This window comes from Lepidochelys kempii, chromosome 7 (assembly GCF_965140265.1).
Source record: "Lepidochelys kempii isolate rLepKem1 chromosome 7, rLepKem1.hap2, whole genome shotgun sequence".
In the NCBI taxonomy this organism is placed as follows: domain Eukaryota; kingdom Metazoa; phylum Chordata; order Testudines; family Cheloniidae; genus Lepidochelys; species Lepidochelys kempii.
In genome coordinates, this window is record NC_133262.1 from 32,027,611 (window position 1) to 32,041,279 (window position 13,669).

Below are 13,669 nucleotides of genomic sequence, written 5' to 3' on the forward strand. Positions count from 1 at the left end.
TAAATTTGACCTAATTTCGTAGTGTAGACATAGCCTAGGTCCCTCTGTATCCTATCCCTACCCTCCAGCATATCTACCACTCCTCCCAGTTTAGTGTCATCTGCAAACTTGCTGAGGGTGCAGTCCACGCCATCCTCCAGATCATTAATGAAGATATTGAACAAAACTGGCCCTAGGACCGACCCTTTGGGACACTCCGCTTGATACCGGCTGCCAACTAGACATGGAGCCATTGGTCACTACCCGTTGAGCCTGGCGATCTCTCCACCTTATAGTCCATTCATCCAGCCCATACTTCTTTAACTTGCTGGCAAGAATACTGTGGGAGACCGTATCAAAAGCTTTGCTAAAGTCAAGGAATTACACGTCCACTGCTTTCCCCTCATCCACAGAGCAAGTTATCTCGTCATAGAAGGCAATTAGATTAGTCAGGCATGACTTGCCCTTGGTGAATCCATGCGGACTGTTCCTGATCACTTTCCTCTCCTCTAAGTGCTTCAGAATTGATTCCTTGAGGACCTGCTCCATGATTTTTCCGGGGACTGAGGTGAGTCCCCCTCCTTCTTCCCTTTTTTAAAGATGGGCACTACGTTAGCCTTTTTCCAGTTGTCCAGGACTTCCCCCAATCACCATGAGTTTTCAAAGATAATGGCCAATGGCTCTGCAATCACATCCGCCAACTCCTTTAGCACTCTCGGGATGCAGCGCATCCGGCTCCATGAACTTGTGCTCGTCCAGCTTTTCTAAATAGTCCCAAACCACTTCTTTCTCCACAAAGGGCTGGTCACCTCCTCACCATGCTGTGCTGCCCAGTGCAGTAGTCTGGGAGCTGACCTTGTTCGTGAAGACAGAGGCAAAAAAAGCATTGAGTACTGTGGCGGTTCAATGATTAGACAGAACACAGCTTTATGCAAGCAAGCAGGCTGGTCAGCGGAGATGGGCTGTTCTGCCACCCCTGCCTTCCACCTTCTCCTTTTATTATATTTCTCCCCCCTAAGCATTACACACTGCTACACAAAGGAATGTATGACGTTGATTAATATACTTAGTTACCATCCTTTATTTACTACAATCCTGGTTCTCAGGCCTTGAGCCCAGGCTAAGAAAGCCTCCCACAGTTGCTGTCCCAACAATCAAGTTCTTATGGTTCATATCTAGCCCTTGTCCTTGGATAGAGCAATGTGTGCATTGCTTTTACAAAACAGTCAGGGTGTGCCCTGCCTGCTTCCAGGTGGAATAGCTAAACATGAACTCTTCAGAGTACATTAGCTTTTTCCACATCCTCTGTCACTAGGTTGCCTCCTTCATTCAGTAAGGGGCCCGCACTTTCCTTGATTTTCTTCTTGTTGCTAATATACCTGAAGAAACCCTTCTTGTTACTCTTAACATCTCTTGCTAGCTGCAACTCCAAGTGTGATTTGGCCTTCCTGATTTCACTCCACACTTTATACTCCTCCCTGGTCATTTGTCCAATCTTCCACTTCTTGTAAGCTTCTCTTTTGTGTTTAAGATCAGCAAGGATTTCACTGTTAAGCCAAGCTGGTCGCCTGCCATATGTACTATTCTTTATACACATTGGGAAGGTTTGTTCCTGTAACCTCAATAAGGATTCTTTAAAATACAGCCAGCTCTCCAGGACTCCTTTCCCCCTCATGTTATTCTCCCAGGGGATCCTGCCCATCAGTTCCCTGAGGGAGTCAAAGTCTGCTTTTCTGAAGTCCAGGGTCTGTATTCTGCTGCTCACCTTTCTTCCTTGTGTCAGGATCCTGAACTCGACCACCTCATGGTCACTGCCTCCCAGGTTCTCATCCACTTTTTCTTCCCCTACTAATTCTTCCCGGTTTGTGAGCAGCAGGTCAAGAAGAGCTCTGCCCCTAGTTGGTTCCTCCAGCACTTGCACCAGGAAATTGTCCCCTACACTTTCCAAAAACTTCTTGGATTGTCTGTGCACCGCTGTATTGCTCTCCCAGCGGATATCAGGGTGATTGAAGTCTCCCAATGAGAACCAGAGCCTGCGATCTAATAACTTCCGTTAGTTGCCGGAAGAAAGCCTCGTCCACCTCATCCCCCTGGTCTCGTAGTCTATAACAGACTCCCATCAGGACATCACTCTTGTTGCTCACACTTCTCAACTTAATCCAGAGACTCTCAGGTTTTTCTGCAGTTTCATACTGGACCTCTGAGCAGTCATACTGCTCTCTTACATACAATGCAACTCCGCCACCTTTTCTACCCTGTCTGTCCTTCCTGAACAGTTTATATCCATCCATGACAGTACTCCAGTCATGTGAGTTATCCCACCAAGTCTCTGTTGTTCCAATCACATCATAATTCCTTGACTGTGCCAGGACTTCCAGTTCTCCCTGCTTGTTTCCCAGGCTTCTTGCATTTGTGTTTATGCACTTAAAATAACTCGCTGATTGTCCCACTTTCACAGTATGAGGCAGGAGCCCTCCCCTCTTGTGCTCTCCTGCTTGTGCTTCCTCCCGGTATCCCACTTCCCCACTTACCTCAGGACTTTGGTCTCCTTCCCCCGGTGAACCTAGTTTAAAGCCCTCCTCACTAGGTTAGCCAGCCTGCTTGCGAAGATGCTCTTCCCTCTCTTGGTTAGGTGGAGCCCATCTCTGCCTAGCACTTCTCCTTCTTGGAACACCATCCCATGGTCAAAGAATCCAAAGCCTTCTCTCCAACACCACCTGCATAGCTATTCGTTGACTTCCACGATTCGATGATCTGTACCTGGGCCTTTTCCTTCCACAGGAAGGATGGACGAGAACACTACTTGCGCCTCAAACTCCTTTATCCTTCTTCCCAGAGCCACGTAGTCTGCAGTGATCCGTTCAAGGTCATTCTTGGCAGTATCATTGGTGCCCATGTGGAGAAGCAGGAAGGGGTAGCGATCCGAGGGCTTGAAGAGTCTCGGCAGTCTCTCCGTCACATTGTGAATCCTAGTTCCTGGCAAGCAGCAGACGTCTCAGTTTTCCCGGTCAGGGCAGCAGATAGATGACTCAGTCCCCTTGAGGAGGGAGTCCCTGACCACCACCCCGCCCGCTTCTTTCTCTTGGCAGCGGTGGTCGTGGAACCCGCATCCCTCGGACAGTGCATCTCATGCCTTCCAATCGGCAGAGTCTCCTTCTGCTCCCTTCCCTCAGATGTATCATCTAGTCCACTCTCCGCATTACTACTTGTGGAAAGAACATGAAAATGGTTGCTTACCTGTATCTGCATTGCTGGTAGATGGACACTCCCCATTCTTCTTCTGGAGGTCACATGCTGCCAAATTCCTTCACCGTCTGAAGGGTTCATGTAACGTTCATGCACCTGGAAACAGTCTGGGCACACCCTGACTGTTGTGTAGGAGCAATGCACACATTGCTCTGCTCTGTCCAAGGACATGGACCATGGAAACATGGACCATCTGGGAAGTCAAAATAAGGACATCAACCGTGGGAAGCTTCCTCGGCCTAAGCTCAAGGCCTGAGAACAAAGATTGTAGTAGACAGAGGCTAGTAAATAGGAATATTAATCAAAGTCATATTATTTCCTTTGTTGATGCCTTTTGCGGTCGGCTGGGGTATGTAATGCGCAGGGGGGAGAGAAATAAAAGAGAGGTGGAAAAGCTGACAGGGGCAATCCCGTCAGCAGACCAGCCTGCTTGCTTGCCTAAAGCCGTGTCCTGTCTTGTATTGAACCGCCACAACCGTCCTTCTGTCCCTGCTGCGCAGCCTACACTGAATTTTCAGAATGTTGTGTCCGTAGAAGCATATCCTGACATCTGTCCAGGAAATCTTCAGTTTCTCTTATGCAATGTAGGGTTGATTCTTGTTTCTCCAGACCTTGAACCTTCTCTTCCAATATGGAGACCAGCTTGCACTTTTTACAGACAAAGTTGCTTCTGTTCTGTGGAAGAAAGACAAACATGGCACATTCTATGCAGGTAACAACTGCTGAATGCTCACCATCCATATTACCTTCTTTCTAAGAGCTTCCTCAGGTGTTGTAGTAACTACTCAGAGAATCCTGCAAGATGAAAGCCTCTGTGGTTCGCAGCTGACTGGCTTTTTATAACTGTCAGACCCACTCAAGGCTCACCTGGAACAAATTTTACTAGTAAAATTATTGTAGGCAATAATCCAAATTATCCCATTTTCTGTCTCCCAAGCTAATACTAATCTGTTTGAGGCAGAGCTTCATCTGATGTAAATTGTTATAGGGTCGTAATTGTCATAGTTCCAAATTCATGACCTCAGTGGAGCTATAAACAATTTATACTTGATGACTATCTGCCCCCGGGTTTCCAGTAGTATAATCAGAATGCTAGAATTGATTTTTAAAGTATTCTATTTTCAACATGAGTGGAAAGTAGGCACACTTTTTTTTTTTAATTCAACACACTATTTGGCTTCTCAGATTCAATATATTTTACACCTTAGCTTTAACTCCACAATTCAGAGTGCCAGTTAGTATTTCTCTCTGCAGACGGATTGCTGGCCCAGACCTTGGCACATAACCACGTAAGTCCAGCCTGAACCAGAGAAACTTGGATATAGAGTTTATGTTTTGCTTTGTATTGGAGCCTTGTGTATATGCGCTAAGCTAACAACCCAAAATGACAGGATGGCTGAATTTTTCAAATGAACAGAAAGGAATAAACCACAGAGAAAATGGTTTTAATAATATTTTTAAAATTTATTTTTGGCATTAAAACATTCGGTTTCTGTAATACAAAATAAAACTACTCAATATGTGTGTATAACATAATCCCTGATATTGATTCTTCTGGCAATGTTAAATAAGCATGCTAATCACCTCAAAATCCCCTTATCACATACAGGAATATAAAAAATAGCAAATGACCAGAACATTTTGACCTCAGAGAGGGAAGGCTTTGGAGAGTGTTCATGCCACTTTAAGCTTGGATAAGTACACCAGAAGTGTGAAAAGGCAAAGGTGAAATAGGTGAAAGGTGTTTGGCTATTGTAGTCTTGAGGCTCAAGAAATACCAGGTCAACCATCTCAAGGTGAAGGCTTTTCACAGTGCACCATGAATGAGGTTCACACATTGCCAGTTCGCTGGGCCCTTTCTCACTGTCCCTCTCTCATGTATATTCTCAAATGTAAAGAGAGCATGGAACAGGGCTCATTTAAAGAGACCTGCAAATACAGACCTAATCCTTTTGGAGTCTGTCTCAGGAAATTGAAAACCAAAAAGCCAGAGCCTGAAACGGAAGTTCTGGGGGTGGGTGAGGAGAGAAGAGTGGAGAGTAAAGACCAGTAATACAAGGACAGGAAGGGAGTGGGTTGAGGGAAAGAGGTTGCCGTGGCACATTGTAATATTTAGCACTTCAGTTAGAGTCTTCACTAACAAAGCAATCAAGAACAAATCCAAAAAGCAAAGGGCAGAGAAGAAGCCTAGAAAATGTGACCTCTGGAAAGCAGCAGCTTTTCTAGGATACTCTGCATGGTGGGCTCTACATCATCCCCCATTGGCATCATCAGACGTACTTATCCATTTAAAAAAAATAAGCACATAATTGAATGAGAAGGCCCATATGTGGCTTTGACACTGTGTCCTGCAGTTTCTCACCAAAATGTTGCACTAAAAATTAAAAACAGCACGGCTTTATCTGCCTGAGGGAAGGTGCAGAAAGGCTTCCAAGGACAAGACAACCAGGCATAAGTCTAGGAACTGATAAGATTATGTCCATGCTTAGGCGTGGGGTCCCTTTGTCCAAAGTGAGGCTTCTGTAGGTGTGGGGCAAGGAGTAGAGGCAGCAAGGAGGAGGAGAAATCCCCCCTCCCCCTTATCCCAAGGCAAAGGCACTTGCAGCTGAGATTACATGGGGAAGAAAGCTGAATAGCTGGGTGGGAGTGGCTCCTTTTCTTCTTCAAGCAAACATGGTTAGCTGTAACCACTGCAGAGGAGAAAGAAAGAGAATGTGTATCATCTCCAGGAACCTGCATCTCCATTTCCACCTGAAACCATTACCATATTAACAAGGAATCAGTGTACATTTCTTTGTACTACATCTAAAGGAAGGAAAGCGCCAAAGCATGTATAGCATAACATGTTTGTTTGTACAACAAAAGTATGTGTCTATGCCCTCTTCTTGCTCCAAGCCTTTCAGACTCTACTTTCATATCCACCTAAGGGCATGCTCCAAAATCCATTGAAAGCAGTGGAATGACCTCTATTAAAAGTGGTCTTTAGATCAGGCCCCAGATGAGGAGACCACTAGCTGACAGCATTACTCTGCTGGGATAAAATAAATCAAAAAGTCTTGGTAAACCTACCAGTTTGTATTAAAAACCGAAGTAGTTTATGGGAACACTTGGGGGGCAAATTGGTGTTTGAGACAAATTTACAGATTAGTAATTAATTATAATTGCATATCCATAGCCACTTTCATCAAGGACCACAAATTAGTAGTTGTAGTAGTAAGTATTAATAAATTCAAAGCCTCATAACACCTGTATGAGGTAGGTATTTTTGCTAGAGATGGACAAACTGAGGCATATTATTATGCCCAAAATTCGTGAGAGAGCTGGGACAGAACCAAGAAATCCTGATTCTCTATCATTTGCACTAAATACTGGAGAACACTATCACTACCTCTTTTGTGGCTGAATGTGTAGTGAATTGTAATTATTTTTCTTATGACTCATAGAATAATGAGCAAGGGGAGGAGCAAGACTAACATGGGAGGTGTTAATATCTACTCCAGAGGGCCAGCTATGGGAAGTAAGAGACCCACGCAAACCAGGAGGAGGAAAAAAAGTATGTACCTTAAATAAGTCGAAAGTGACAATTCCATCTTTATCTGTGTCCAGAGATTGAAAAAACCCTACAAAGATGGGGAAAGGGGGGAAGAGGGGAATGTTTTGTAATTATTATTTTTTAATTGCACCATTTAAAAACTTTTATGCCTCTGGGTATTTCTCAGACCTCCTATAGAAAGTAGTATACCTCTGAATTCTCTCCAAATGGAATACGTACCACTTCACCAAGAAAACCTGCTGGAGAACGTTTACCTTCCCTTTACTGCGTTTTAATCCAACATTGCATCAGAATCCATTGAATGAAACTCATGTACAATTCTTGCTACCAACAGAATAAAGGTAGGGGGCCCAGCCCTTTCAAATCGAAATAAAGACGGGGTTAAAAAATAAACTGTGGTGCTGGTATTTGCAATAAAATTACTAACAGATGCTTCAACTAGTAATCTCTCCATCTCTGTCCTGCATATTATCCCTGCCTTCTGCCATCTACCCTCGTTGATAGTCTGCTAATCCCAATAAATAGCTTTACAACAGTTATTAAATATTCCGTGAGTAGCACCATCAACCAATGGCTCATGGTCAAGAGTTTGAATAGAGCCAACGCAAAATGCTGACTGTTGGGAAAATACTCACTGTCACCACCAAATGGGTTACCTGATACCATGGGCATTAGTACCCAAACTTCATGAGCTGGCACAGATCAAGAAAATATTTTAAATGTGAGTAGGTTAGAGTCTGATTTCCAGCTGGGTTGTACACAAAAATATCTGTATAGTACCATAATAGGAAATTCTTACCCACATGGTAAGAAACAACACGTTAGAAACATAAAAATACTTTCAGAAATTTGTACTTACTGAACATGGTTTCAAGTCGTACTAAACAGCACACAAAGTTATCGAAGTCAACAGCCAAGTCAGGCTCCGAATAACGGGTGATGATCAATTCATACAGTTTCTTGTTCAGTTTAAAGCCTGTCAAAACATTACTATATTAAAAAGTCAAGCAAGTTAAAACAGCATTATACCATTTGATTTCAGGCAAACAGGTATTACATGGAGTAAACAGACCAGTGTTGGAAAGTCTTGTATGTATAGAGAGATCTGTTTATTCATCACTGAGGCCAAGAATTTAGCTTGATTCAAAAAAGGATTGGCCATTTATATGGATAACTAGAATATCCTGGGTTATAGTAAGGATTAAAAAAACCCAGAGTTTTGGAAGGGATATAAATATTTATGTTGTAGGACATTAGCCAAGAGGGGTTAGGAAGAAACTTTCTCTGTGGGCAGGTTACTCCATAACTACAGGATTTCTGAAGCAGCTTGTATGGGCACTGTTCGAAATAGGATAGACTGTTAGATAGACCACTGATCTGATCCAGTATGATTATTCTTTGCTACTACCAATCAAATCTTGTCATTTTGGATTGTAACAAGCAACTACTGTGGTTTTCTGTGCAACCACAAGAGGGCACATAATTTCTTGTACAGAGCACAGTAGCACTTAGGTCAGCTACATCTAAAGCAGAGTTGCATAGATCTTACTGGAGCTCTCTTCTTTGGCTTTACTCAGAATTTTAACCTATCATACAACTGTTTGATCATTTTTCTACAGTGCCTAGATGGATTATCTGGACAAACCTATCAAAATCTTGGTTCCATCGTGGTTGGAATAAAGGGTACAAGTGGTATTTGTTTGGTTTCTGATGGAAATGATTATGAATTAACTGACAAATGAATTAAATGGAAGGCAGTAAGTTAACTCCATCATAGAATGTGATACATCACCTGCAGACTCTAGCGCCATTCGCATTTCATAGGCGCTCATGCATCCAGACTTGTCTAAATCAAACTTCCTAAAGACAGCCTTAACAAAAAAACAAAAAAGGACACATAAGGGTACTGGATACTCCTGAAGTGGGGTCAGCAATCTCATGGACTGTAATAAACAGAGTCACACAGTCTACTGAAAATGTGCAAAGATACCACATTGCTGTGTACACGAACAACAAAGGCTGAATAAAAAAAGTACCGAATTGTCAGTGCTGGTACCAGAGCATTTTCAGGTGACATCAGAAATTCTCTGTCATTGATATGGATAAGCTAAAGGAAGCAGGGGATCAATAGCAACTTCACCTACCAGGTAACTCCTAATTTTGTTCCAGAGGATGTTGAATTCCACCAGTCCTAATTTCCCATTTCCATCTCTCTATTCAGGAAAAATTATTAAGGAGAAATGTTTATAAGCTATTGTACTTCCTGAAGAGGAACTTCCTCTCCCATCACACCCCAAGAAGAAACCAACCAAAGTCTCCACTAAACACTAGCACCCTGGCAGCTATGTCATTTTTACTTAATCTTAAAAAAAATCCCCTCATGACCGGTCTACTTCTTACAGGCATGACACAACCCAAAGGGCCAGGAAGTCACTTGCATGTAACAAAGATGCAGAAGGAGGATACATCCATGAGGTTCACCATACTTCGGCATGACTCAGTACTGAACCCTTTAGTCCGGAGGTCTTTATCTGGAATTTAAAGCAAAGAGGGGGCAAAGGTAAGGCACATAGCAGAGTTGTTTATAATGCACTGTGTGAAAAGCTAGCACCCTCGTTACAAACACTTGAGGGGTTTTTTTAGATTTCTTGTAAGAATGCAACCTTAATGAAGGAGTGAGGCAATAATTATTTTCATTTCCATCCTCTGCTAGTAGATAATGAGACTGCTTCCAGCCGGTGGAAGAGAGAAATATATTGATTCTGTCTCATATACTGGTACAACACTGATACTCAAAAAAGAATGCCAGTGCCCAAGCTACAGCTACCAGTCTGGGTGCATCAGATTGCTAGAACTACTTCAAGCAGAGAGCCGCATGGTACGCTGGATTACAGAGACTGACAAGAAATACCCAGATTCAGACTATGACATTAATAGGTCAGCTGGTTATCCCATTACTTACGTTTACTTATGATTTTGTTGAGGATAGTCTGCAGTTCTGAGACACTGATTTCCATATCCTGGAAGAACCGAAGAAATAATACTGCATTTCTATAGTGTCTCTCACCTCAAAGTGATTACATTGATGTACAAATTATGTACAGAACCACCCATGGCTAAGATGCAGCCACATTTATTATATGAATTGTGTCAGCAAGTAACAGTGCATAGCAACACCACACATTAGTTTAGGATGGGAAGTGAAGAATATGCTAGCCAACTGAAACTTCCGGAGACGTTTTAGAGGCAGAATTGGAATTTGGCTAAAATGACTTGGGCCAAACCCTCTATATTTCTGTGAGAAGTCAGTGTCTTGAGATTCATAGATTTAAAGGCCAGGAGGGACTTACTCTGACCTTCTGCAAAGCATAAGATGGAGAGTCTCACCCAATAATTTCTGCATTTAACCCATAACTTCTACTTGAGCTATAGCAAATCTTTTAGAAAGATATCCAGTCTTGATTTGAAGACTTCAGGTGATGAAGAATCCACCACATTCCTAGCTAAATTATTCTAGTGATTAATTTCCCTCACTGTTAAAAATGACCCTTTATTTCTAATCTGGATTTGTCTACCTTCAGCTTCCAGTCACTGGATCTCATTGTGTCTTTTCTGCTAAATTAAAGAGCTGTCTATTTTCAGAAATCTCTTCCCCATATATTTACTTGTGGAATACAATAAAAAGTCACTTTTCATTCTTCTCTTGAGTAAACTACATAGACTGAGCTTCTTACGTCTCCGACACGAAGGTTATGTTTTCCATACCTTGAATTGTTCTTGTAGCTCTTTTCTGTACCTTTTTCCCAATTGTTCAACAAGCTTTTTGAAATTTGGATACCAGAGTGGTCTCACTAATGCCATGTACAGAGGTAATGCCGCCTCCTTTCTCCTACTTTATATTACCTTGCTTATATATCCAAAGACTGTGTTTGCTGTCTTAGCTACTGCATCACACAGGGAGCTCATGTTCAACTTTAATTATCATAAACTGTCAAGGCAAAACGTCCAGCAGCAGTGCTCCCTCCCGCTACCACAGGGAGGCATTAATTCAGTAATGACGCAGTTGGAAAACTGTCACCTAAAAAGATAGTCAACACCATTTCGCATAGAACCTCATTTTTCTTTGGAGGTAATCCAGTCAGCTACTGAGGCCTAATCATACTTATATTCTTACATCATGTGAAGCAAAATATTAGTCTAGCAGCTGGACTAAGGTATGGTATGGGGAGAAAAGATTTAGAATTAGACGATTCACACCTCAAGTGTCCTAAATCTGAAAAAGGACAAACAATACAGCCAGCTCATTTTGCTGAATAATTGGAAAGCATTTCATCTTGTGTAGAGATGATGCTTGTATATGTTAGATTAAAATGTAAGTAAAGAACTGGTTTTGGGGCCTAAAATTTGGGCTTGATAATAATAAGGCCTAGTAAAATATAAGTGAAGTAAAGTGAGACAATTCAGAGGCAAGTTAGAGACAAATTATGGTCCAGTAGTAAATATGTTTTTGTTTTAACTGATTTTAGCAGGTGTTGTAAGAAAATTTTTGGGTGGTTTGGAATATTGGTAACTGTTGAAACTGCATTGACGCAAATGATAATTAGAATGATGTTTGATATTTATAGCCAATGAGTAAAAGACATTCAGTTTGGGGGTACAGAAGATTAAATATGGTAGTGGAAATATAGATATGGTAAAAGGTAGACTTAATTAATTAACGGATGTTGTTACAATTCATGATAAAAACAGTAGTATGCTAATTTTATATTAGTGCACTCATTCACCATTAAGATACCATTAGAGAGAAGATTATATTCCCCTTCTTCTCATCCAGGGATTGATCATCTCTGGATGCACCATTTCATCTTGGAATGTGCGCATAAAGGCAGTGTACGGTTATATTGTAATGCCTGTTTGCTTCAATTAATTATTTTATTTTAAATGAAATCTTTAATTCTATCACTCATTGTGTCATTCACAGTCCTCCAATAAATTAAATTATCTGTAACTGCTCTGGAGGATCAAACTGAATGAGTGCAGTTTGGTTCTATTTCTTATCTTTAAACTCTTACTTGGGAACACATAAATCAAGGTTACACTTGCTCCAGCTGCTTAGAAAATGATATTGTAATAAGTAGGGACTCCTCAATGGGACCACTATGTAGATAGTAGATAGATTTTTCTTTATACACGTTGCTTTTCCACCCATCGCCAAAGGAATAAGAGCTGCAGCTACACCTCCTTCAAAGTTAGCAGGTTTGACATATACTTGCCCCTTCATCTTAACTCAGTAAGAACAGCACACTTACCGCTCCAGCGAGCTGCTTGAAAAGTTGCTTGAAACTGTCATCAATCTCACTTTCAGAAAGCACTTTCTGAGGAAAGAGAACAAACTTTTGATTGGCTACTTCTCAGAAGAGTAAAGTACACAGCCCATGAAAGGCATGCAGCAAGGAAATATTTATCTCAGGAAATCTGTTGTGAGCCCATGGCTGGACAGGAGAATACAGAAGTAGTAAAGATATCATGGCAACAATAGCCAAGCAGTAGAATCCCACATTTGAGTATTTGAATCCCACATTCTGCTTCTCACTCCTTAAACCAGGAGGGGAGGGGTTGTGCAGTAAAAATAATGCATTTAGCTCCTGAGGGAGTTAGGTTTAGGTCACTCGAGCAATACCTTAGCACCACTAAATCAGAACTCTTACACAAGTCCAGTTTCCCCAGAGAGCAGAGACATGTTGCATAGGGATGGGGAACTATAGTAGGTAAAAATCTGCGTTCAACACAGATCTTCTGCTGTTCAGGCCTCTGGTTACATGACAGCTAGGTTGAGTCAGCCTCAGAAGTTGTACTACATGGATAGAGCCATAGTAGCTAGTTAAGGATATGGCACTGCAAGAGATGGATCTCTGGCTTCTTATGCAAGGAAACAACACTTTCTAGCTGCCTATTCTACTGAAAAGGGCAAGCATTGGCATGCAGTTTATTAGCATGGAAAGAAAATAATTTTAAAAAGTTATCAGAAGAATGTAAGGAAACAGGAGGAGCCTCTTATGATGACTATATGAACAGAGCTCTCGGAACATAGCCACAGGCTGTGAATTGAAACCAAGTGACTGTGCTAGAACTCTGAGTGGTCTTAAACCTCAAAAAGGAATCCTTAGTCTCTGCTCTTGCAGAGGTTAGTGGATAAGGGGTTCTTACTTCATCTGGAAGATTAGCCTGGATCTGATCATCCATCTCCCTGCAGAAACACAGACAAAATGTCCATGAAGGAATCAAAATAGCAAAACCCTTGTGGCAAGAGAGGAGGTACTGTGTGGCCACAATATTGTGTGAGCATGTATAAATGCTATACATTAGTTCTCAGGGGACAAGTTTCTGGGTGCAAGAGAGGCTGGTACCTATGTTTCAGTAATGTTTGGCAGCCCCAAACCCTTATGGGTCCAGGGAAATAGATGAAAGGCTCTAATGCAGGATCTCTAGCATAGCAGGACACAATACTATCCATTGTATCAGCCCTCTCTTTTTCCAACCATCACATCTCCTACATATTGGTTTCCACAGCCACATGGACTACAGGCCTTGGCTGATCTAGAATAAGTAAGTTTGTGACACATTCCTTCTTCACAATCAGTCAGAGAGAGAAAAATACGAAGCTTGGGAACAAAAGTTCCCAAAGATTACAAAAACCTGATAATAGAGATACATGAATAAAATCCCACACTCGTGTACTAACTGCAGTCCTGTGAAAGGGCCCTGACATTATTAAAGTTTCCCCTATATTGGAAAGCCCTCATAGGCTAGCATCAGTTAGAAAAAGCAAGTATGGGGATGCCAGCGGTGGTAGTGGTACTGGACATGATTCTTCCCACTCTCCTCTGGGAC

The 13,669-nt window shown here is 42.0% G+C and overlaps 1 protein-coding gene across 1 annotated transcript in view; it reads right to left on the reverse strand.

Annotated features, from left to right (window-relative positions):
- Positions 1–4,665: 4,665 nt before the first annotated feature.
- The window catches only part of CAPN1 (calpain 1), a 54,289-nt gene continuing 45,285 nt past the window's right edge, over positions 4,666–13,669 (reverse strand). Inside the window, exons 15-23 of the mRNA XM_073351855.1 lie at positions 12,986–13,025; positions 12,088–12,153; positions 9,741–9,798; positions 9,245–9,309; positions 8,923–8,991; positions 8,571–8,649; positions 7,638–7,754; positions 6,787–6,845; positions 4,666–5,915 (exon numbers count right to left, since the gene is read on the reverse strand). Coding sequence (XP_073207956.1) covers positions 5,889–5,915; positions 6,787–6,845; positions 7,638–7,754; positions 8,571–8,649; positions 8,923–8,991; positions 9,245–9,309; positions 9,741–9,798; positions 12,088–12,153; positions 12,986–13,025 — 580 coding nt within the window. The 3' untranslated portion in view covers positions 4,666–5,888. The remainder of the gene's footprint in view (positions 5,916–6,786; positions 6,846–7,637; positions 7,755–8,570; positions 8,650–8,922; positions 8,992–9,244; positions 9,310–9,740; positions 9,799–12,087; positions 12,154–12,985; positions 13,026–13,669) is intronic.